Source organism: Phyllobates terribilis, unplaced genomic scaffold, assembly GCF_046119375.1.
Source record: "Phyllobates terribilis strain yellow unplaced genomic scaffold, ASM4611937v1 Scaffold_7__3_contigs__length_470593459, whole genome shotgun sequence".
Classification (NCBI taxonomy): Eukaryota; Metazoa; Chordata; class Amphibia; order Anura; family Dendrobatidae; genus Phyllobates; species Phyllobates terribilis.
Window position 1 is genome coordinate 84107875 of NW_027362767.1, and position 25352 is coordinate 84133226.

The 25352-nt window shown below is 47.5% G+C and overlaps 1 protein-coding gene across 1 annotated transcript in view; it reads left to right on the plus strand.

Moving 5' to 3' along the window:
- Positions 1–25352, plus strand: part of SPTB (spectrin beta, erythrocytic) — a 140844-nt gene that overhangs the window by 23020 nt on the left and 92472 nt on the right. Inside the window, exons 2-3 of the mRNA XM_073638915.1 lie at positions 19732–19923; positions 21419–21570. Coding sequence (XP_073495016.1) covers positions 19779–19923; positions 21419–21570 — 297 coding nt within the window. The 5' untranslated portion in view covers positions 19732–19778. The remainder of the gene's footprint in view (positions 1–19731; positions 19924–21418; positions 21571–25352) is intronic.

Sequence of the window (25352 nt, forward strand, 5' to 3'; positions counted from 1 at the left end):
AGTCCAATGGCCAAGTGGAACGTATCAACCAGATCCTTACCATCTTCTTCCGGCACTTCGTCAACGCTCACCATACCGATTGGGTGGAGCTCCTACCATGGGCCGAGTTCTCCTATAACAACCATGAGAGCGAATCTTCTTCCAAGTCCCCGTTCTTTGTGGTCTACGGTCAACATCCCCGGATTCCGTTTCCCTTTTCCGCTTCAGTGGACAACCCTGCCGCAGAGTCTCTGGTCAGCGAATTTTCCACTATAGGGGAGGACACTAGATCTGCACTTCTTCAATCCTCCGAGCGGATGAAGAAACATGCTGATAAGAGACGTCTGGATCCGCCTCAATTCCGTCCGGGAGACAAGGTTTGGCTCTCCTCCAAACATGTTTGTCTCAAAATACCCTCCTATAAGTTGGGTCCACGGTTCATCGGTCCATTAGAAGTCCTCAAGCAAATCAACCCAGTAGCCTACAAGTTAAAACTCTCGGCCACCTTACAGATTCCCAACTCCTTCCACGTATCTCTCCTCAAACCAATTGTGCTTAATTCTTTTTCCGATACTCCAGGTACCTCCCCAGATCCGGTCTCCACTGAGATAGTCTATGAGGTAGAGAACATTCTGGCCAACAAGAGGGTAAGAGGAAAAACCTTTTTTCTGGTGGATTGGAAGGGGTTTGGCCCAGAGGAGAGAACTTGGGAACGCAGGGAGAACATCCACGCCCCGCTTCTCCTTAAAAAATTTCTTTCAGACCTAAAAAAGAGGGGGCGTAAAGGGGGGGGTACTGTAGTATTGACGTCTCTGCCCCCTGACAGGCAGAGACGCCGTCCCTCTCACCGCCGCGCTCCCCGCCCCGCGTCCTCCGGCGCTCCTGCTTCTGCTGCTGCCAGCGCGCTCAGCTTCCCGGGCACTGTTCTTAGGGCGCGCGCGCTCCCTCCTTCTTAAGGGGGCCACGCGCGCCGTCCTAAGGAGTCCCCGGCCAATGGCTGGAGGACCTCTCATATAAAAGGTACCTCCTCCAAAATGGAGGTGCCCGTGCTAGGTTGTAGCTTTGTGTGTAAAACTCTGCTTCAGCACTCAGGTCCCACTGCTAGCTTGACTACCAGTCCAGTCCGCCAGCCTGACTACCAGTCCTGTCCGCCAGCCTGACTACCAGTCCTGTCCGCCAGCTTGTCTACTCTCCAGCCCGACAGTCTGTCTACAGTCCAGACCACCAGTCTGTCTATGGGTCCTGCCCGCCTGCTTACCTGGAAGCACCTGCCTGTTACCTGCTGTGCCTACCAGCCAGCCTACCTGGAGGCTCCTGCTTGTTACCTGCCGTGCCTACCTGTCAGCCTACATGGAGGCTCCTGCTTGTTACCTGCCGTGTCTGCCAGTCCATCTACTCGGATCACCCGTCAGCCTGCCTGCCGTGCTCATCTGCTGTACCGGTCAGTCCCTGCCTTCTGATCCGTGGGAGTCACCTGCTCTCATACAAGGTCTGGCCCAGAGTAGCACCTGGTCCCTCTGCTCGGTCCTTCCCTGGTCACGGAGTCGATTGAGCCGCCGTACGACCTTGGTCAGTCCGAGTTGATACCTAGTTACGCCCCTCTGGTCCCTCCTTGCACCTCAGCACAGAGGTTCCACCACCCGGATCCGTAACAATTTCTGTGACCATTGTGGGTTTTTCTTTCATTAAACGAGGGGTACTAACAATTTTGACCACGTGTGTATGTGGCTGAGGCTGCAAAGCTATTGTAGATCTGGAGTCTCTGTCACTCCAGCTCTATTCCACGCCCAGATGCCGCCTCCTTCTTGATTGACAACCTCTATGCTGTGTGACTTCAGGCAAAGGAGCAGTCAGTCAAGCAGGAGGAGGCGACATTGGGCAGGGAGTAGAGCTGGAGTGACAGAGGCTCCAGATCTACCATAGCTCTTCATCCTCATTTGCATATCAATTCAAATGTTGGTTTCTCACTATTGGAGGAATGGACTGGCCATGTAAAGGTATTCCTGGACTTGTTTTTGAAAGCGCTACATGCACATATAAATAGTTTGGGGTGTGAAATCCTGCTGACAAATTCCCATTAAATAAATATATATATATAATCTGACTCAGCCTATGTGCATGTCAACCATTACTATTTCACGTCACGGTTAGTAAGTGTTCAGCTGTTTTGCTCCTACACTTGTAGTCAGTGTTATCAAGTGATGCCAGGGAGTCATCGTAGTGTTATCAGACTAAAGTGTCTCACCATTACCTCATTCTCAGAAGTGGCCAACTTGTAGCCATGAATGGAACAGGACAAAGAATATTGTATGTTTCAGTACCTTGCATTGGGAAATAGGCTAAGCATAATTATGTCAGACAACAGGATGAGGTTTCTTGGTGCCCAGGGATTCAGCGCGGGCTTACCAAATGCATAAATTGATATCTTCTCCCCTAATGGTGCATCCTCCCAGACCTGGTTAGAGCATTTTTTGGGCACCCTCACCGGTCAGTTGTGTAAAGGCCCCTATACACATTAGACTATTGTTGGCTGCACCTCCCAATATCGACAGTTCAGTCGACGTTCTAATGTCTTAGATGGAGCCACTGATCGTCGGGGCTCCATCTAAGGGAGTGCAGATTTTTGGCAGCTTAGACAGTTTCCAAGAGTTATGGACATCTCCAACCTTTCCAGAAGCTTCCTGGATGTTTTCAGAGAGTTTACCAGTATTGCGATACTACATTTCCTCTGCAATGTGTTGTTGGACAAAGCTATCCTCAGCAATATCAGCCGGTTGCAAGGGTTGAATACCTATAAATCTGTAGTCAAATGAATAAACCTCATAGTTGGATAAAAAATATATTTTATTTTATTGGAAAGTACACAAAATGGCTCATCACTGGTTAGATGCTGCTTCCCCGACTATTGAAGAACTAAAAACCAAAATGAATGATAGGATCCGGGAGAATGGCTAGACACTCCTAATCTGTAATCCTCTATCCTACTCCAAGATAGAGTATTGGACCAGTCCTTGCTCCCTGTACATTGACCCTTTAACTATCAGGAGTTATTGGTAACATCTCTATTGCAATGTATTTCAGTTCTTTCTAAGTGTATCCTATTGCTTTGAGTCTAGTTTTTGTGAATATGTGATGATTAGTGATGAGCGAGCATGCTCGCCACTGCTCAGTACTCGCCCGAGCATCTCAGTACTTGAGATGCTCGGAGCTCGCCGAGTACTTGTGCGATGCTCGGGCGGGAGCTCGTGTCCCTGTCCTGCAAGTACAGTGACAGTGTTGGTTACTGTACTTGTTAAAATAAAGGATTTATTAAAAAAACAAATTGGCGTGGGGTTCCTCATAATTTTAGTCTCTAGCGGAGGTTAAGCAGACGGCTGGGGCAGATGTTTGAAGCCTGGGAAGGGGGTAATACCCACGGAGCCTCCCAGGCTTCTAATATCAGCCCCCAGCTGAATACCTAGCCTTTACTGGCTATTAAAATGGGGGACCCAAAAAAAAATGACGTTGGGTCCCCCTATTTAATAGCTAGCAAAGGCTAGGCAGACAGCTGGGGGCTGATATTAATAGCCCAGGAAGGGTGCCATGAATATTGGCCCCCTCCCAGGCTAGAAACACCAGCCCTCAGCCAGCTGACATCAAGCCCAGGTTAGTAATGGAGAGGCGTCTATAAGACACCCCCATTACTAACCCCATAGTGAAAGTGAAAAAAAACACCAACACCCAGAATAAAATCCTTTAATTGAAATAAACACACATTCCTTTAATGTTCTAAATTAAACTCTACTTACCATTACGCCCATTCCAGCTGAAGCCAATGTCTTCTGCAATAAAAGTAAAATAATAAACCAACCTCATCCTTACCTTTCCATGGTTCCCAGGACGGCTTCAGCTCTTCTACATTGTCTCTGAAGGATGGCAAAGCTGGATGGCAGCATTCTGCTACAATCCAGCCTGCCATCTCAATGCCATCCCAGCGTGGGAGAATTCTCCTTCTCAAGCGGTGACGTAATTTGCCGGCACCGCATGAGCAGGAGAATTCTCCCATGCTGTCAGTGACGTGCATGAGGTGAGCTGAGTTCATTGGACGTGAACTTGGCTCATCTGGATGCCGTCACAGCAAAACACTGAGGAGCTTCTCAGTGTCTGCGGCATGGCAAGCTGGATGGCAGCGTTCTGCTACGATCCAGCCTGTCATGTCAATGTAGCAGAGCTGAAGCTGTCAGGTTTTTAAAGAGACGGGTGCATGAAAATCGGAGGGCACCAGTGTGTTCCAAGAGCCCTGCTATGTTTTTCATGCACCCTTCTATATACCCTGTCTGCCTATATATTCTGCCTGCCTGACGTTTAATTGAGCACTGTTCCCATCGATTTGGGCAATTTTTGACCTTCTGCAGACCGCCGGTGGGGACCACCAGAAAAATGCTCGAGTTTCCCTTAGACTTACATTGGGCTTGTTGCTCAGGCCGAGCACCCGGGTATTCCAATGTGCTCGACCCGAGCTTCGAGCACCCGAGCATTTTAGTGCTCGCTCATCACTAGTGATGTTAAAGGTATTTTATTTATAGTTCTGTAGGTTTTGGAAAGAGAAGAGTTGCATTATCCTAATGTAATTTTCCTTTTTATTCTATTATGATTGACCTTCATGTAAATTTACTTTTCTTTTTTTTAAGCAAAAAACTGGAAGGAAACAGAGCACACAACATCATAGGGTGATACCTTATTAAAAAGACAATAGAGATCAAGAAATGTGCTCACCTGAGCGAGTTATGGAGGGCAGAACTCTGGTAAAAACGTGATGTCAGCTGATGTTGCCCCATGGTTGGGGGATAAAATCCTTTTCTTTTTTATATTTGATTGTATGTTTAAAAATTGGAAAAAGTTTATTTAATAAAAATGAGTATGATTAAAAAAAAGAAAGTACCCCAAATGACAAAACTCGATATAAAAACAATTAACAAGTGAGACAAGACATATTAAAAAGATATATGATATTAAGACGGAGAGGCACAGACAACATGACTATTATCACTCTCTGAGGAAGAACGTGTGAAACGCGTGTTGGGGTGTGGGGCAGTAGGAGCACAGGAACATGAACCTGAGTCAGTAATGTGATGCTGAATCACTTCTCACGGACAAGCCGTGAGTCGGCGAAGTCAAGGAGTCCGAGGTCAAGAATCAGGAGGAACGTCATAAACAGAGGGGAGAGACAAAGGCGTAGTCAGTTCACAGTCCTGGCTCAGAGTTCCAAGGTCAGAGTGCATCAATGCAAAAGGGGTTATACAAACGGGTAGTCAAGAGGCAAATCCAAGGTCCAGCAACAAAGATCAGAATTTCAGAGCACAGAGGAAACACACCAATTAGCTGAAAACTTCAGCTGGCAATAGTCCCAGCCTAGCCAACCAGCTAAATGGCCAAGCAATCACCCTAAAAGGATTTTCATCAACCCGGCCTAATTGGGCTGCAAAGAAATCCCATACACAAAACTGACACTCCAGCCCGCCTCTGCATACTATAAGTTGACTGAGCTGTCACTCCAGCCCGCCTCAGCATACTATAGGATGACCGAGCTGACATTCCAGCCCACCTCTGCATACTGTAGGATGACCGAGCTGACACTCCAGCACTCCACTGCATACTGTAGGATGACCGAGCTGACACTCCAGCACTCCTCTGCATACTATAGGATGACCGAGCTGACACTCCAGCACTCCTCTGCATACTGTAAGATGACCGAGCTGACACTCCAGCACTCCTCTGCATACTGTAGGATGACCGAGCTGACACTCCAGCACTCCTCTGCATACTATAGGATGACCGAGCTGACACTCCAGCACTCCTCTACATACTGTAGAATGACCGAGCTGACACTCCAGCACTCCTCTGCATACTGTAGAATGACCGAGCTGACACTCCAGCACTCCTCTGCATACTGTAGGATGACCGAGCTGTCACTCCAGCACTCCTCTGCATACTGTAGGATGACCGAGCTGACACTCCAGCACTCCTCTGCTTACTGTAGGATGACCGAGCTGACACTTCAGCACTCCTCTGCATACTGTAGGATGACCGAGCTGACACTCCAGCACTCCTCTGCATACTGTAGGATGACCGAGCTGACACTCCAGCACTCCTCTGCATACTGTAGGATGACCAAGCTGACACTCCAGCACTCCTCTGCATACTATAGGATGACTGAGCTGCCACTCCAGCACTCCTCTGCATACTGTAGGATGACCGTGCTGTCACTCCAGCACTCCTCTGCATACTGTAGGATGACCGAGCTGACACTCCAGCACTCCTCTGCATACTGTAGGATGACCGAGCTGACACTCCAGCACTCCTCTGCATACTGTAGGATGACCGAGCTGTCACTCCAGCACTCTTCTGCATACTGTAGGATGACCGAGCTGACACTCCAGCACTCCTCTGCATACTGTAGGATGACCGAGCTGTCACTCCAGCACTCTTCTGCATACTGTAGGATGACCGAGCTGACACTCCAGCCCACCTCTGCATACTATAGGATGACCGAGCTGACACTCCAGTACTCCTCTGCATACTGTAGAATGACCGAGCTGACACTCCAGCACTCCTCTGCATACTGTAGGATGACCGAGCTGACACTCCAGCACTCCACTGCATACTGTAGGATGACCGAGCTGACACTCCAGCACTCCTCTGCATACTGTAGGATGACCGAGCTGACACTCCAGCACTCCTCTGCATACTATAGGATGACCGAGCTGACACTCCAGTACTCCTCTGCATACTGTAGAATGACCGAGCTGACACTCCAGCACTCCTCTGCATACTGTAGGATGACCGAGCTGACACTCCAGCACTCCACTGCATACTGTAGGATGACCGAGCTGACACTCCAGCACTCCTCTGCATACTGTAAGATGACCGAGCTGACACTCCAGCACTCCACTGCATACTGTAGGATGACCGAGCTGACACTCCAGCACTCCTCTGCATACTATAGGATGACCGAGCTGACACTCCAGCACTCCTCTGCATACTGTAAGATGACCGAGCTGACACTCCAGCACTCCTCTGCATACTGTAGGATGACCGAGCTGACACTCCAGCACTCCTCTGCATACTATAGGATGACCGAGCTGACACTCCAGCACTCCTCTACATACTGTAGAATGACTGAGCTGACACTCCAGCACTCCTCTGCATACTGTAGAATGACCGAGCTGACACTCCAGCACTCCTCTGCATACTGTAGGATGACCGAGCTGTCACTCCAGCACTCCTCTGCATACTGTAGGATGACCGAGCTGACACTCCAGCACTCCTCTGCATACTGTAGGATGACCGAGCTGTCACTCCAGCACTCCTCTGCATACTGTAGGATGACAGAGCTGACACTCCAGCACTCCTCTGCTTACTGTAGGATGACCGAGCTGACACTCCAGCACTCCTCTGCATACTGGAGGATGACCGAGCTGACACTCCAGCACTCCTCTGCATACTGTAGGATGACCGAGCTGACACTCCAGCACTCCTCTGCATACTGTAGGATGACCGAGCTGACACTCCAGCACTCCTCTGCATACTGTAGGATGACCGAGCTGACACTCCAGCACTCCTCTGCATACTGTAGGATGACCGAGCTGACACTCCAGCACTCCTCTGCATACTGTAGGATGACCGAGCTGTCACTCCAGCACTCTTCTGCATACTGTAGGATGACCGAGCTGACACTCCAGCACTCCTCTGCATACTGTAGGATGACCGAGCTGTCACTCCAGCACTCCACTGCATACTATAGGATGACTGAGCTGACATTCCAGCCCACCTCTGCATACTATAGGATGACCGAGCTGACACTCCAGCACTCCTCTGCATACTATAGGATGACCAAGCTGACACTCCAGCACTCCACTGCATACTGTAGGATGACTGAGCTGACATTCCAGCCCACCTCTGCATACTATAGGATGACCAAGCTGACACTCCAGCACTCCTTTGCATACTGTAGGATGACCAAGTTGACACTCCAGCACTCTTCTGCATACTGTGGGATGACCGAGCTGACACTCCAGCACTCTTCTGCATACTGTAGGATGACCGAGCTGACACTCCAGCACTCTTCTGCATACTGTAGGATGACCGAGCTGACACTCCAGCACTCTTCTGCATACTGTAGGATGACCGAGCTGTCACTCCAGCACTCTTCTGCATACTGTAGGATGACCGAGCTGTCACTCCAGCACTCTTCTGCATACTGTAGGATGACCGAGCTGACACTCCAGCACTCTTCAGCATACTGTAGGATGACCGAGCTGACACTCCAGCACTCTTCAGCATACTGTAGGATGACCGAGCTGACACTCCAGCACTCCTCTGCATACTGTAGGATGACCGAGCTGACACTCCAGCACTCTTCTGCATACTGTAGGATGACCGAGCTGTCACTCCAGCCCGCCTCTGCATAGTATAGGATGACAGAGCTGTCACTTACTGTGTCCCCAGGACAGTGAGCGGCCGGATCGTGACAAGTAACCTCCTTTTTATTTGATGGTTAAATCCCTGTTTGTTGGATACATGTATTATTATTGTAATAGTGTGGTTCTTACTTCTTATATCTTTTGCTTTTATTCCTTATTGGAAGGATCAAGTTTTTGCAAGTATAGATTTGGAATTTATCCAGGGCTTTATCCAGGGCTTCAATATTATATTATGTATTATTATATTTTCACATTTTTCCCATGTTTGTTCATTTTGTCTTATTCCTTATTAGAAGGAGCAGGTTCTCTTCTGATATTGCTGCCACATTGATATACATTAACACTGGATTTATCTGACCTGTTTCCATGTTTTTCTTATTCCTTATTGGAAGGATCTGGTTCTATTTAGCTTCATATGTCTTTTCTCTCGTATTATTTGTATATTTACTTTTGTCATTTTGTGTACTTTCTATTACAATGTATTGTATATTTTTATCCAGCTATATGTTTTTTTCATCTGATTACATATCTATAGCTATTCCACCAATTATGTTTCTGCATTCAGTTTTGGTGCTTCTATGCACTTTTCAACTTTTTGATTTTATTAGTAGTTCTTTTTCCTTCTACTATAGGTTATACAACTGCCAGGGTTGCAGGACCTGCTGATGGCAGGGTTAAATTATTTCAGAGACAGGGTTTTCTTTGTGTTGTTGCTTCAGTAGCGCTGCAATTATAAGTACAGTACAAATCAATGATCTTGGAGGATGCGGCAGCAGGAAAGTAGTGTCCAGATGGGATATATACCAGATATATTTTGGATGTACCCAAATATTTCATCTACGTAGGGCAAATTAAAGCCATGCAGCAAGTTATACAGAATAAAGTTTGAAGAGTTATTCCCATCTTCATGGATGGCTGTAATTAGATATATGTAAACTCTCCAAGCAACTCTCGAACTGACGTATAAAAATTTGCACCCATTGTGCTGAAAATATGTTTATTTAAAGCGCATCTGTCAGCTGGATTGTGCTCAGTAAGCCTAGCCCCGCACTACTAGATACATTACGTAAAATAGGAGGCAGGTCAGTGAAGGCCCAGTGAGCTGTCATAACAGCATACAGATGAATATGTAAGCAGAGCACCAGATAGAGCGCCCCCCACAAGACGCCCCGGAGCACGAGCATATCATTATCTCCAAACTGAAAGTAAAGATTACATAAAAACCACAGGACGGATTTCATCAACCAAGGTATCATTTTAATCAGTGTAACGGCGCCCACCTGACATTGTATGTAGTTTACTGAGCACAATCCTGCTGACAGGTGCGCTTTAAGGTTACCAGCAGTGGTAGCCAAACATGTGCAGTGCTTACAAGCACTTTCATAGTGAGCTTGTAAGCGCCGCCTTAGAGCTGGATCACATTAGTACACTGTTATCTCCTAATCCCGGCCTTCATGGTGCTTCCTAAGCTGCATCATAATATATCAGCATTAGAAAGTGCCCAGTTTAGCTTTGTTTGTTTTGTCCCATATCCTCTGTGTTTTTAGTGTGTTTTACTGGTTGCAGAAAGAGTTTTCTGAGAATCCGACAATCAGCTCAGTCTAATGGAAGAGATTGTTAGGCTGTGTGTTTTTAGTGAGTTTTTGATGCTGCATTTTTCTTGCTACATCAATAAATGCAGCATCTTACAGGTCCAGAAAAGTGGATGGGATTTATACTAATCTCATGCCCAACCGACCTTTAGATCCAGCACATTGGCCCACTGGAGGATGGTCCGATGTCCCGCCGGGCCAGTCCTGTGCTGAATGCAGAAATTTTGCAACATCAAAAGCTCATCATGGGAGTGAAGCCTAAGGCCACATGCTCACGTTGAGTACTTGATCAGTTCTTTACATATGTATTTGTAAGCCAAAACCAGGAGTGGGTAAAATATACAGAAGTGGTGACGAGTTTCTATTATATGTAAGGCGGCGGTGTTCACACCGTGCAGTAACTGAGGCAGTGACCCAAGCAAGTCCAACATAAACAGCTTTTATTCAGCAATTTAAGGGTAAACAGAAAGTCCTCCGGTTCGCAGCCGGGTTAACATAAGTCCATAACAACGGTTGCCGTGGGCAACGGCGTAGCTTGGCCGCTCAGAGCCTGACGGTTGCAGAGCCTTCCCAGGCGTAGGTTCAGCTACACACAGACCCGTAGCTTTCCTGCTACGTTCCTAGCAGGTCCCAACACTGAACAACACTAATCCTTAATGCAGGGTTTTTAAAGGACCTGTTACAAGAGCCTCTGGAAAACCCGGGTTGGAGGGAGGAGGCCGCCCCACTGCCTTCCTGTAGCCTCCTCCAAGAAATGAAGAACCTGCCGGGTTTTACTAATCTGCCTTAGCCAGATAGCCTGACCAGGTCAATGCTCACCTTCATTCCTGCATTGCAGCCGCAGGTGTGTCTGTGACTGCAATGCACTCCAATGGATTTAATAGGTCTCTGTACACATTCTGGGGGATATATAACGTCCCTCGTATACGATCCCAGTCACTGCCTCACATATCCCCCCCGTCTGATCAAACTTGTGGGGTTGAACATTTGCCACCATACAGGGTGCCCGGGACAGGGCATCCGCATTTGCCTGCGACTTCCCAGAGCGATGTTCCACAGAGAAACTGAAATTTTGCAGTGACAGGAACCCCGTGGTGACTCGCGCATTCCTCTCCTTGGCGTTCGTCATCCATACCAAGGGTGAGTGGTCCGTCACCAAGCGGAACTAAATAATAACGTAGCGATTCCAAGGCCCACTTAATAGCCAAACACTCCTTCTCTACCACACTATAGTTTTTTTCTGCCGGGATAAGCTTTCTACTCAAGTAGGTGACCGGGTGCTGTTTACCATTCACTTTTTGTGACAATACCGCCCCAAGGCCTACCTCCGAGGCATCTGTCTGTACAATGAAGGTTTCCTTGAAGTTGGGACTGATGAGGACCGCCTGTCTATACAGGGCCAATTTCATGGACTGAAAGGCTTCTTCTGCCTGAGGGTTCCACCAAACCCTTACCGATTTTTTCCCTTTCAAGAGATTGGTCAGGGCCGCCGTTCTCCCAGCAAAATTAGGTATAAACCGGCGGTAATACCCAAGGATGCCAAGGAACGCCCTCACTTGCTTTGTACTTGATGGTTTAGGCCGGTTTTTAATGGCCTCAACTTTATTGATTTGGGGCTTGATAACTCCTCAGCCAATCACATACCCCAAATATCGGGCTTCCTCTAGCCCTATCGCACATTTTTTGGGGTTTGCCGTTAACCCCGCGGTCTGAGGCTGGTACACCGAGGTGCGCAATTGTTTTATTCTCAGCAGTTTGCACAGTTCCCTCGTCACCTTGGACATAAAAGGGGTCCCTTGATCCGTCAGGATCTCCTTAGGTAGCCCAAGGCGACAGAACATGGCAAACAGCTCCCGTGCAATCAGTTTTTCCGAATTGTGGCGTAGCGGTATAGCCTCCGGGTACTGTGTGGCATAGTCGACGACCACAAGTATATGTTGGTGGCCATGGGCGGATTTTACATTGGGCCCTACCAAGTCCATTGCAATCCGTTCAAAAGGTACCTCTATCACTGGCAGAGGTACCAATGGGCTGCGGAAGCTTGCGGTGGGTGTGGTCAGCTGACATTTGGGACAGGATTTGCAGTACTTTTGGACCTTCGCGTAAATACCTGGCCAAAAGAACCGCTGCAAGATACTCCCTTGCGTCTTTTTAACCCCTAAGTGTCCACCCAGCAGGTGTGTGTGTGCCATCTCCAGAACCGCCCGCCGGTACGACTGAAGTACCACTAACTGTTCCACGACCTCGTCCCTGAGTTTGTCTACCCTACAGAGCAACTCACCGTTGACCACCATGCGTGGAAACACAGTATCTGCACCGGGCTGTTGAGCTACGCCATTTACCTCTAACGCCCGAGTTAGGGTGGGATCCTGTAGCTGAGATGTCCCAAACGTGTCCCGGGACACTTCCAGCTCGGGGATCGATGGGGTCTCCTCGACCACTCCTGCCAGCACCTCTAGGGGAAACCTATCGGAGTCACACTCTGTCCCTAGGTTGGACACTCCTACGGCAGGTACTCCTGACACAGGTTCTTCGGATACAGCGCCCATAATAACTTTTACCGGGGGAGAGTGGATTTTGTTCTTCCACAGAGTCCAGAACAGGGGCAAGTCTCTTCCCAACACAGTCCCATAGGGAAGAGTTTTTACCACCCCCACCACATGTTTTATGTCTCCACATGGTGTGGACAAATCTACCTCTGCGGTTGGGTACTCTCGGAGGTCCCCATGGATACACACAACCCCGATTGTCCGTCCACTGGGGTTGTCTCCTGCCACCAGCGACCCATGTACTCAAGTCACTAGGCTCCCCGAAACTAGGAGGGCCTCCATGGGGTACCCATTAACCAGTACCTGGCACAGTTGGGTTCACTGTCCGGGGGGTCGGCGCACGCCATGCTGACGGTCTGGGCATACATTGAGACCCGGCGGTTATAACCGCAGTCCATGGGCTCTGTAGTCAGGGGGCAGTTAGCAGACACATGTCCTGGCCCCTGACACCGCCAGCACCTAATGGCGGAGGCACGGTTAGTTCTTGTGACAGTTTGGGAGGGAACCGGTCTCCCGCCACTCTCACTCCGGGGTACCCCTTCTTCACGGGTACGGTGCCGACTGTCCTAAGCAGAGGGACGTGACTCCTTTCCCGGTTCCTGGGTTGGCAGGGATCGGCGTGACAGACGCGAGGGGGCAGAGTCCTAAGTCCTAAGTGGCCGAGTAGCGGTCGATCAGGCTGACCACCTGGTCGAGTGTGCCGGGTCCCCTTGCCCCACCCAACGTTGGAAAGCGGCCGGCAGAGTCCTCACCAGCCGGTCAACCACCACCCTCTCCACCATCTGGGCTGGAGCCAAAATTTCAGGCTGGAGCTGTTAGAACCCTCCTGTTTGTTTTTCCATCTTGTGTTTTGCGGTCACGTGACCACCTGCCTTTATATTCCAGCTCCGCCCTCCTGGCTGTGCTGGACTTCAGTGTTTGACTGTTTCTCTAGCCAGGTGCTTCTGTGCCTTTCTCTGTCAGTTCGTTTGGTCCTTCTGGGACCTCTAGTACCCTTTTGTCTGTTTGCCTTTTTGTGTTCTGCAACAACTTCTCTGTTTAGGAGGTGTCCCATTTTTGTCCCAGTCCTTAATTCTTTTAGGGACCCCTTCCCTTATGCTGTAGGTCTTCATTCAGACTAGTCAAGGACTAAGGCGGGTCTGTTTGCTGGGAACAGGCAGCCCGCTACATCGTAGGGATTCAGCTTAGTCTTACTGTAGGGACAGCTTTCCCCTATCTTTCCTTAGTACTTGTTGCAGATCATAACAGGAGCCACCTCTTTACCAACTGCAGAAGGTCATAAGCCTGAGACCGGGCAAGTCGGGTCTCCACATAGGCCCATGAAAATACACGCTGAACCCTCATGTATGTATTGAACCCCAGTCGGGCAAGGAACTCACCTTTGAGCCTCTGGTAGTCCTGGGCGTCCTCCCGACTGAGGTCTAAGTAGGCCTTCTGGGCATCGCTGACCAAAAACGGAGCCACCACTTCTGCCCACTGGCCGGCTGGTAGGTTTTGCCGCTCTGCTGTGCACTCATAAATGGTCAGGAAGGCTTCCACGTCGTCCTCCTGTCCCATCTTCCTGAACGCGGAGTGAACCTTGTCCCAGGCCTCTCGACGTTTCAGGGCTGGTGCCGTCGGCTTCTCCCGCCGGGCTGTGAGCTGCTGCATGATCAGCTCATTGGTTTGCTGTTGCTGCCGCTGCGTGTGGACCAATTGCCTTAACAGCTCCTCCATTTTGTCCACGGGGTGGGGCTGAAAGGTGGCAGGCCGGATTGTGGTCATGCAGCTGCTTGTGAGGTATGCCTCAGTCACATTGCCCTCATTCTCCACCAAGCTGTAAGGCGGCAGTGTTCACACCATGCAGTAACTGAGGCAGTGACCCAAGCAAGTCCAACATAAACAGCTTTTATTCAGCAACTTACGGGTAAACAGAAAGTCCTCCGGTTCGCAGCCGGGTTAACATATGTCCATTGCCGTGAGCAACGGCCGTGCCAGGCCGCTCAGAGCCTGATGGGTGCAGAGCCTTCCCAGGCGTAGGTTCAGCTCCACACAGACCCGTAGCTTTCCTGCTACGTTCCTAGCAGGTCCCAACACTGAACAACACTAATCCTTAATGCAGGGTTTTTAAAGGACCTGTGGCAAGAGCTTCTGGAAAACCCGGGTTGGAGGGAGGAGGCCGCCTCACTGCCTTCCTATAGCCTCCTCCAAGAAATGAAGGCCCTGCCGGGTTTTACTAATCTGCCTTAGCCAGATAGCCTGACCAGGTCAATGCTCACCTTCACTCCTGCATTGCCGCCACAGGTGTGTCTGTGACTGCCATGCACGCCAACAGGTTTAATAGGTCTCTGTACACATTCTGGGGGATATATAACGTCCCTCGTATACGATCCCAGTCACTGCCTCACATATACTTTTCCGCTGATTGTTCCACTCCTGGTTTTGGCTTACACATACTGATGTGAAATACTGACCAAATACTGAACGTGTGAATATGGCTTGACTCTTCTGTCTTTTTCTGAGCTTCTCTCAGCTGATTTACAACTACAAACCACATCGAAGTTGATTATGCGGAAAACAAAGCGCCTCTAAAACTGAAACAGAGCAAAATTTTTAAGAAAGTCTAATTGCAAAAATGAATTTTAGCCCAAAATCTATGTATTTAAAGGGAACTGTCACTTCAGAAAATGCTGTTTACCTGCAGATAATGGGGTTAATATGCAGGTAAATAGTGTTACAATGCTGCCCAGCCACCTTACTGAAAAGGTGGCTATTTCACCGGCTTTCAGTCATTGGGACTTGCATGGAGCAATTACAGTCACCGCTTACAGCTCCTCTCATTTTACTGTGAGCGATGGCTGTAAGCACGCTCCGGCACTTTGATTGACAGCCGGCTCTGCACAGATGCACTGCACCGCGAGCTGTCAATCAAAGTGCCGGGATGTGCTTACAGTATAGTGAGCGATGCTGTGAATGATGACTGGAGCCGTTCAATGCAAGTCCCTATGATGGAAAAGCCGGCGGCTCCAGGGAGGAAATAAGTTAATTTTCTCCTGGTAGCTGCACTTTCATTAAGGCGGTCAGGCAGCATAAAAAATTGTCGCCAAAGGTGGACAATCCCATCAATAGATTAACAGTTAAAGTGAAGCTAACCTGCTAGGTGCTGGACTGATATTGATAAAGGATAGGTCATCAATATATTGTGCTCAGACAGCCCTTTAAATGCAAGAAAAACTGATCAGCTCTCCTGACTTTTCTGTTTTAATGTACATTGCCTATAAAATAGCAATTCTGGTCATTACGTTGGGCTGTTCCTCAGTGATTCCTCCTCCTAAGTGTACAGCAGGTTGTTACATTACTCTTGTCCAAAGTGTTTATTCCTTGGTGGTCTGATGCTGGTGTTTCTTTGTTTTTGCAGTATGGAAAAGCCTAATAGACTCTGTTAGTTCACATCTAGCCACTACAACTAGTAACGATTGAATTTTGTTCCCCTTGAACTAGACTGCATGTAGAGCCTCATATTTCATCACCCTCCAATATTAGAAAGCAATGACTGGAACTTGATCACTACATAAATACACCCTGAGTAAGAGAGAATGCGTCCCGGGCAGGAAGGATTGTGAAACCTTATGATATGACTGTGACATCTACTCTCTTATGTTTACCATTAGTCATGGACTACTGCGATGTGGTTCTACAAATCAATTCATCCATTCTTCAAGAATATGATATAAAGGTGTAATAATATGTATGTTGTGGAAGAAGACTGCAAACCTAGGCATCCATGTTACATTGTTGACATAGTGTAAGAAGTATACAGTTGTGGCCAAAAGTTTTGAGAATGGCACAAATTTTGGTTTTCACAAAGTTTCCTGTCTCAGTTTAGTAGGATGTTTCATTGGTTACTGAAGAACAATTATCAGCATTTCAGAAGTTTATAAACTTTAATTAACAGATACATCAAATTTATGTAAAGACTCAATATTTACAGGGTTGACCCTTATTTTTGTAGACATCTGCCCTTCACCCTGGCATCTTGGATATCCGCTTCTGGGCCACATCCTATTCTTGTCTAATCAGTGCTTGGAGTTTATCTAAATTTCTGTGTTTTTGTTTGTCCACTTCTTTTTGAGGATTGACCACTGGTTCTCAATGGATTGAGATCTGGGAACTTTCCTGGCCATGGACCCAAAATTTCAATGTTTTGTTCATCGAGTCGCTTAGTTATCACTTTCGCCTTGTGACATGGTCTCCATCATGCTGGAGAAAGTATTGTTCATCATCAAAAAAATTGCTCCTGGATGGTTGGGAGAAGTTGCTCTTTGGGGGTGTTTAGATCCCATTCTTTATTCATGGCAGTGTTCTTAGGGAAAAATTGTGAGTAAGCACCATCTGTGGATGAAAAGCCCAAACACATGAGGGGTCTCAGGATACTTTACTGTTGGTATGAGGGATGACTCATGGTGGCACTCACTTTTTCTTCTCTGGACAATCCTTCTTCCAGATATCCCAAACAGTCTAAAGGGGCTTAATCAGAGAAGATAACATTGCAGGAAGTACAGAGATTGGAGTGCAGAGGACTGGGGTTATTTTCTCTGATGGAATCCTTGCAGCATAACCAAGGATCAATGCCAAGCCAGAAACCTACAGAGAGCCTCTTCAGTTGCTTGCCCCTCATCAGTGAAGAGCAGAGTCTGGCTGAGTGTGATGCCATTGAGACAACATGGGGGAGAACTGGTTCTCCTTAAATAGACCAGCTCAGTATGGAGCCTTACAGGCAATGCTCCATGGGAGAAAAATATGCAGATTAGCTCTTGCAGAATAAAAGAAACTATCCTGAAAGTACCACCTAGAAGAGGTGGTCGCCCGACAAGTCAATGTCCAACCCTTTAGGAGGTCTAGATCTGGTACTGTTAGGCACACCAGATGAGGTGGATCCTTTAAGCCTCAGGTCCAAGTGGGTACACAGACTTCAGGCATTGATGCAACAAGTAGGAAGGCACATGGGCAGTAAGGACTAGGCACGGTCAGGACAACAGAAACATAGGGCTAGAGTCTCAATCCCAAGACAGGCATGTGTGTAAATGGGCTTTAAATAGGTCTAGGAAGATGATGTCATTGATCCACTTAAGGCAACCTGCAAAACCCAACACGGAGCACAGCAGAGGGCAGCGGATCGAGAGGAAGGAAACAGAGCCCGGAATACCCGGGACTGTTGTGTAAGAAGAACTTTACCCACCTTGTCTCAAGGGCATATACCCTTAAACCTGTCTATCTGCAGAGGAGATTTTGGCTTATCATTTATACCTGGTCGGGTTGCATGGCTTGTTAAAGGGTCGGGCAATGACATTAAAGGGCAGCTGTCTCTTCTATGAGGTGCTTTGGAAAATAATATCCTCTTTCCTGTGAGATAGATAATTTGCATTCTTTTCTCCCATTGATCATTACCTGTAATACTCCATATTCAGCTGGTCTCATGAAGGAAAACCTGTATTTCCTGCAAGTTAAGAAAATAGCACCATTAACTGGAAATATATGGGGAAAGTTGCACTGATCTCGTACCCCTTGGGTTTATAGCAGCGGCAATTAGTCTTTTTTTGTTTTATTTCCTCCTTAGAGGGATTTTCCGGGACACCTGATAAAAATAGCTGATAGCTGCTGAGATTCGGACCCCATTCACGAGTCCCCACAAGTTCACTTACTTTCCTGCCACAAATAATGTATTGTACATTGCATTTGTGCCTACTTGATTACCCCACAATAAAGGGGGTTCTTAAGATTGACGTCATGTTCATTTTCCACCTCTAGACAAGTTTTACAAAAGTGCAGGCACGAACTAATACCACCCACACCCTGCCGGGGAACATTGCTAATGGCAGGCAATGTACATGACATCAATATTGACAGCCCGGTTATTGTGGGAGTTACCAGGCAGACATCGATCACGTGCAGATCATGTGATCTGATGCCGGAAGGGAGGCAAGCTGGTGGGGTCAACCGATCAGGGTCCAGATCTCGGCAGCAGTAAGGTATTTTCATAGGGTGTGAATTATAAAGTTGCTTATTGTTGCATTTAGACAAGTTTGTAAAATAAAGTTATTTTGGAAAAAAAAACTTTAAATCAGTTCAGGATGTTGTACATTAAGTCCATAGAATCCACATGAGAGTGGGTTTGTCATGCTGGGATTTGGGTATAATGTTTGACTCTCTGCCATGTGAAGGAGCCTCCAGAAGGTATTTCTGAACTTTTTAGAGACTGTCATATTTTTACACAGGGAATCGGATAAGGTCTTTCTCCCTAGCCTTTTACTACCGCTAAGCATGATACTTACACACTTTAGATAGTTGTCAGATGAATGATGGTTCGGCCGCAGCGTCTTACAGTTCAGCAAAGTGGATGGTATTTATACAAATCACATGCCCAAACGACCTCTTTATCCAGCAAGGGGGGCCCACCGGAGGATTGTCCGGTGTCCCACCGGGCCAGTCTGATGCTGGATGCAGAAATTTTGCAACATCAAAAGCTCTTTATGGGAGTATAGCCTAAGACCATGTTCACACGCTTACTATTTGGTTAGTATTTTTCATCAGTATTTGTAAGTTAAATCCTGGAGTGGAACGATCAGAGGAAAAGTATAATAGAAACACGTCACCACTTCTGTATTTATCACCCACTTCTGGTTTTGGCTTGCAAATACTGATGTAAAATACTGACCAAATACTGAACGTGTGAATGTGGCCTAAGAGAGAGCTGCTGTCAGATGTGTCTGGTGGTGGCTTATCCCTTTAAGAGCAAAATAATCGGGAGTGTGAAATCGGATATTTAGGATATTTCTGTCTCCCAACATCATTTCTCAGTGGACAGTCTGGAGGCCCCCATCGACATCAGTGGGTTTGACCGACATTAGGCTAATATATGTGGGGGTCTAAACTGGGAGCTATCAAAATAAGTTTCTCTAGAAGTCATTATCCACCTCAGGCAACAAGAACTTTCGGTGGGGGCTGATGTGAACGTTTTTCAACCCTGACCCTTAATTTTGGTTATTTCGGTTATCAATGTGAAATGAGATTGTCGCGAAAGTGTAGGGCGTTATTTATTATTTTACATACATTTTATACACAGAAGTCTTTACTTTTCTGTTACTCATTTTACACGGTTTTATTCTTCAGGAATGAACAATTGATGTTAGAAAGTAGCCAAGCAAAAGAAGAAGAAAATGCAGACCACCGATTTTGACAACGTAGAAATTGAGCAGCAATACAGCTTTGTGAACTCGCGCTGGGAGGCAACAGAAGATGACCTGGACAATGATAACAGTTCTGCTCGCATGTTTGAAAGATCAAGAATTAAGGCTCTGGCAGGTAACAACGTCAGCGTCCTCCCTCCCTGTTGCGCTGGCGCCCATCTCTGCCGGCACAGAGTGGTCACAAATCTCTTATTCTGGCGATTCAGCAGCTTCCGATGAACTCACATCTACAGAAACGTGGCTTCTCTTCTCTATTGATGGGGTCTGACTGCTGACGTCATGCTGCATCACTGCTGGAATCCGGCTGTCAATCAGCATGACTCCGGCAGTCACACCCTGTCAACACAGCAGCCTGGAAGAAGAAGAGCTGCTCTGTTGACGTTGAGCAGCTGAATCGCCGTCAGGAGCATTCGGTGACTGCTCTGAGCCGGCGCCGAGTAAAGCAGGGAGGTAGCTAGTTTTTAGGCCCAGAGCAAAAAAATATACAGTGGGTACGGAAAGTATTCAGACCCCTTTAAATGTTTCACTCTTTGTTTTATTGCAGTCATTTGGTAAATTCTAAAAAGTTCAGTTTTTCTTTTTTAATAAATTTGCAAAAATTTGTACATTTCTGGGGGGTTTTTTCAGTCAAGATGGGCTGCAGAGTGTACTTTAATGAAAAAAAAATGAACTTTTTAGAATTTACCAAATGTCTGTAATGAAACAAAGAGTGAAAAATTTAAAGGGGTCAGAATACTTTCCGTACCCACTGTAATAGTCCTGGACAGGCCCTTTAATGACATCAACAATATTTAAGGGATAATGTACCCCTTACTCTGAATGTCTAAATTAGAAGGAGCCACGAAACAGCTCCCTGTCTGCAAAAAAACAACACAAAGCAGCAAACCAGGTGCTACAGGTCACAGAGCTCCACGGTGACACTTAATATGCTTATAGTAGGGGGTACAGGATTTCTTATAATACACACCTTAGCTGTCACAGAACCTTTTTTAGAGGGGAGAAAATTAGCTTTAGGGCCCCTGCAAATGAATGTATGAGAAAGAAGATTTTAAAATAATTTTCATCCAATTTTCATCTGTATGCCATCCGTGTGTCCGTTTTTTACATCCGCATGCGATCCATTTTCATACATTTACATTATAATATGTCCATGATCAAATACTGTTTCCTAGGTTTATAATAGAAATGTAGCCATAAAAATAGGATGCCAAACAGATGTTTTGTGTTGGATCCATTTCTTTTTTATGCACCCATAAACTTGAATGGGTGAGACTCGGAAGGAAGTTGTGCATGCTGCAATTTTCTTTTCATGGACAGTCAGACCGAGCAAAAATTTTTTTTCATCTGAACAGCCCTATTGAATAGCATTGGTCAGTGTGCTGTCCCATCAAAAATCAGGCAGCACATGTCTGAATTATACACTCATTTTCATGATCCCTTAAACACCAGACGTAGGGTGCCTTCAAAAAGCCTACCCCAGAGTGCCAAAAACTGTCCTCTCCCTATAGAGATGAGCAGGGCATGTGTAGCTCCACTCCTCTGTATGTGATGGAGAAACCCCATTGATGTGGATTCTTTCACCATATTAACATTTCACACCTTTATTTCAGATGAGCGTGAAGCCGTGCAGAAGAAGACTTTCACTAAATGGGTGAATTCGCATCTGGCGTTTGTGAGCTGCCGTATATCTGATCTCTATTTGGACCTAAGAGATGGGAGAATGCTGATAAAACTGCTGGAGGTGCTCTCAGGGGAACAGCTGGTAAGTGTTCTGCACTTTGTCTCAAAGGCTGGAGCAGTGGGTAAGCTGAGGATCTGGTCTTTTATAGGGAGCCATTAGTGAGGTGGGTGCAAGGTGAATGACATTGTGCTAAACTTCTGGGGGTTTGCGTATCTGGTTCGGATCTATCTGCAACAAAAAACTGCAACTGATTTGGTTGCAGATTTGGAGCAGATTAAATCTTTTCAAGTGCAAAATGGATGAAATCAGCACTGAATCCACACAAAATTAAAAAAAATTGCAACGCAAATCTACTCATGAGCTAAGCAAATCTCATCTACTTACCTTGTCCTGTATAACACTGCAGAATATTTGCATGCAAATTCGTGCTGAAAATCTGCACCAAATACGCAATATGTGTACTTAGTCTAAAACGACTGCATTGCGAGAGCTTTTCCCACTCCTGGTCTGGAGCGTCCACTTCTTGAACCTTAAATATGTTGTCTCAAGAAACTCAGGCTGATCCGTTGGCCAATGCGGTGACTAACAAATTGCAAAGTTCTTTGCTGACCCCAAAAGATATATTCAACCTGAAAAATTACTCCAAAGTTTCATCCACTAGTTGTATCCCTTTTGTCTAATTTGCATTCACTGCCTGTTGTCAAGTGTAATCTGTCTCAGACACCAGAGAAATCGAGATGGAATATAATAAATGCAGCCAAGTCTTTGTCTCTCTGCTGTCAAACTACACGCAGGCAAGACAGGATGGCAGGCTTTCAGTTTGGGGCAAGTAAGTGATTGGACAAAGCAGACCGGAAAGGGAGAGAAAGGGAGAGAAAGGGAGTTCTAGAACCTATGGTGCAGGCAGAAATCCTGTGGAGAGAAATTGCCAACTCATTAAGAGTGGATAGTAAGTAGGGGTGGACTTTTTGCTGGAAGTTTGGGTTCTGGTACCTGGCCCTAATTTTATGTAAAAGTTCGGTTCAGGGACCAGAACAGTATGCAAACTTCAACCAGAAAATCCCATTGAAAATAAAGGATGCTGAAACACTAAAAGTCTCTCTTTTTCTCTCTCTCTTTCTCTCTCCCTCCTCTTTCTCTCTCTTTCTCTCACTCTTTCTTTCTCTCTCACTCTTTCTCTCTCTTTCTGTCTTTCTCTTTTTCTCTCTCTCGGTCTTTCTCTTTTTCTCTCTCTTTCTCTCTTTTTCTCTCTTTCTCTCTCTTTTCTCTCTCTCTTTCTCTTTTTCTCTCTTTCTCTCTCTCTTTCCCTTTTTCTCTCTTTCTCTCTCTCCTTCTCTCTCTTGTTCTCTCTCTTTCTCGCTCTCTTTTTCTCTTTCTCTCTCTCCTCTCTCTTTTTCTCTTTCTCTCTCTTTCTCTCTCTCTTTCTCTCTCTCTTTTTCTCTTTCTCTCTCTCTCTTTTTCTCTCTCTCTCTTTCTCTCTCTCTTTTTCTCTTTCTCTCTTTCTCTCTTCGCAACACCATGCACTTACCCCCCGGACTCTGAACACTGCGATGGACTTCCACAGAAAGTCCTTGTTCAGTGACTGTGCGGTACAAACGCCAAACACTTCAGGTCAGGTTCGCCCATCTCTAATAACAAGTTACAATGCAGACAGCTCATCCATATGTAGGGCACACTATCACACTATCACACTTTTGGAGGGCACACTATCACACTATCACACTTATGGAGGGCACACTAACACACTTATGGAGGGCACACTATCACACTATCACACTTATGTAGGGCACACTATCACACTTATGGAGGGCACACTATCACACTTATGTAGGGCTCACTATCACACTTATGGAGGGCACACTATCACACTTATGTAGGGCTCACTATCACACTTATGGAGGGCACACTATCACACTTATGGAGGGCACACTATCACACTATCACACTTATATAGGGCACACTATCACACTTATGGAGGGCACACTATCACACTTATGGAGGGCACACTATCACACTATCACACTTATGTAGGGCACACTATCACACTTATGGAGGGCACACTATCACACTTATGGAGGGCACACTATCACACTTTTGGAGGGCACACTATCACACTATCATACTTATGGAGGGTGTAACGGGTCTGGGAGGTGGAACCTCTGTGCAACTATACAAGGGGGCAGTCCTTGTAAGGAAGCGGGTGGCTCCCAGGGAAGACGGGCAGGTAGTCACGGCAAGTGACAGGGACAGTCTCTGGGTAGAGGGGCAGGTAGTCACGGCAAGTGACAGAGACAGTCTCTGGGTAGAAGGGCAGCGGGCTGGTGGCTGGTGAACGCTCCCAGGTGAGCGGGCGAGAGTCTCTGGACAGGCAGGTGGTCACGGCAAGTGACGGCAGAACCTCCAGGTAGACTAGCAGACAGGTAGCGGGTGGACGCTCCCAGGTGAGCGGGCAAGAGTCTCTGGACAGGCAGGTGGTCACGGCAAGTGACGGCAGAGCCTCCAGGTAGGCTAGCAGGCAGGTAGCAGGTGAGCGCTCCCAGGTGAGCGGGCAAGAGTCTCTGGACAGGCAGGAGGTCACGGCAAGTGACGGCAGAGCCTCCAGGTAGGCTAGCAGGCAAGTAACAGGTGAGCGCTCCCAGGTGAGCGGGCTGGCTGGTCCATAGACAGACTGACAGGTGTCGGAGAGCAGACCGTCGGACCGCAGGCTTGCAAGCTGGTAAGCGGATATCAGGCAGGTATCAAGCAGGAATCTGGCAGATGACTGGCAGGTAACAGGCAGGAATCAGGCAGGTGACTGGCAGGTCACTGGCAACGGGACCTGAGGGCTGAAGCAGAGTGAAGGCTTTGCAACAACATTGCTCGGGCACCTCCATTTTGGAGGAGGTGCTTTATATATGGGAGGTCCTCCGGCAATTGGCCGGGGACTCCTTAGGACGGCGCGCGCGGTCCCTTTAAGAGAGGGGGAGCGCGCGCGCCCTAAGCACACTGCCGGGGAAGGAGCGCGTGCCGGAAGCAGCGGGGAGAGAAGCGCTGGAGGACGCCGCGCCAGGAGCGAGGAGGTGAGAGTTACGGCGTCTCTGCCTAGTACGGGGCAGAGACGCCGATGCTACAGTACCCCCCCCTTTAGGCCCCCTCTTTTTTTGGCCAGAAAGAAATTTTTCAAGGAGAAGCGGGGCGTTGATGTTCTCCCTGGGTTCCCAAGTTCTCTTCTCAGGACCAAACCCCTTCCAATCTACCAGAAAAAAGGTCTTTCCTCTTACCCTCTTGGAGGCCAGAATACTCTCTACCTCAAAGACGTCATCAGCGGAAACCGGAGCAGGAGGGGCACCTGGATTATTGTAAAAAGAGTTAAAGACAACGGGTTTGAGGAGAGATACGTGGAAGGAGTTGGGAATCCGTAGGGTGGCCGGGAGTTTTAATTTGTAGGCCACAGGGTTAATTTGCCTGAGGACTTCGAAGGGACCGATGAATCGAGGGCCCAACTTGAAGGAGGGTACTTTGAGCCGCACATGTTTGGACGAGAGCCAAACCTTGTCTCCCGGATGGAATTGAGGCGGATCCAGACGTCTCTTATCAGCATATCTCTTCATCCGCTCAGAGGACAGAAGAAGAGCGGACCTGGTACTCTCCCAAATAGTAGAAAATTCGCTGACAAGAGACTCCGCAGCAGGGTTGTCCACAGAAACGGAGACAGGAAGCGGAATCCGGGGGTGCTGGCCATAGACAATAAAGAACGGGGACTTGGAAGAGGATTCGCTCTCGTGGTTATTATAAGAGAACTCGGCCCAAGGAAGGAGGTCCACCCAATCAGAATGGTGGGCATTAACAAAGTGCCGGAGATAGCTGGTAAGGATCTGATTGAT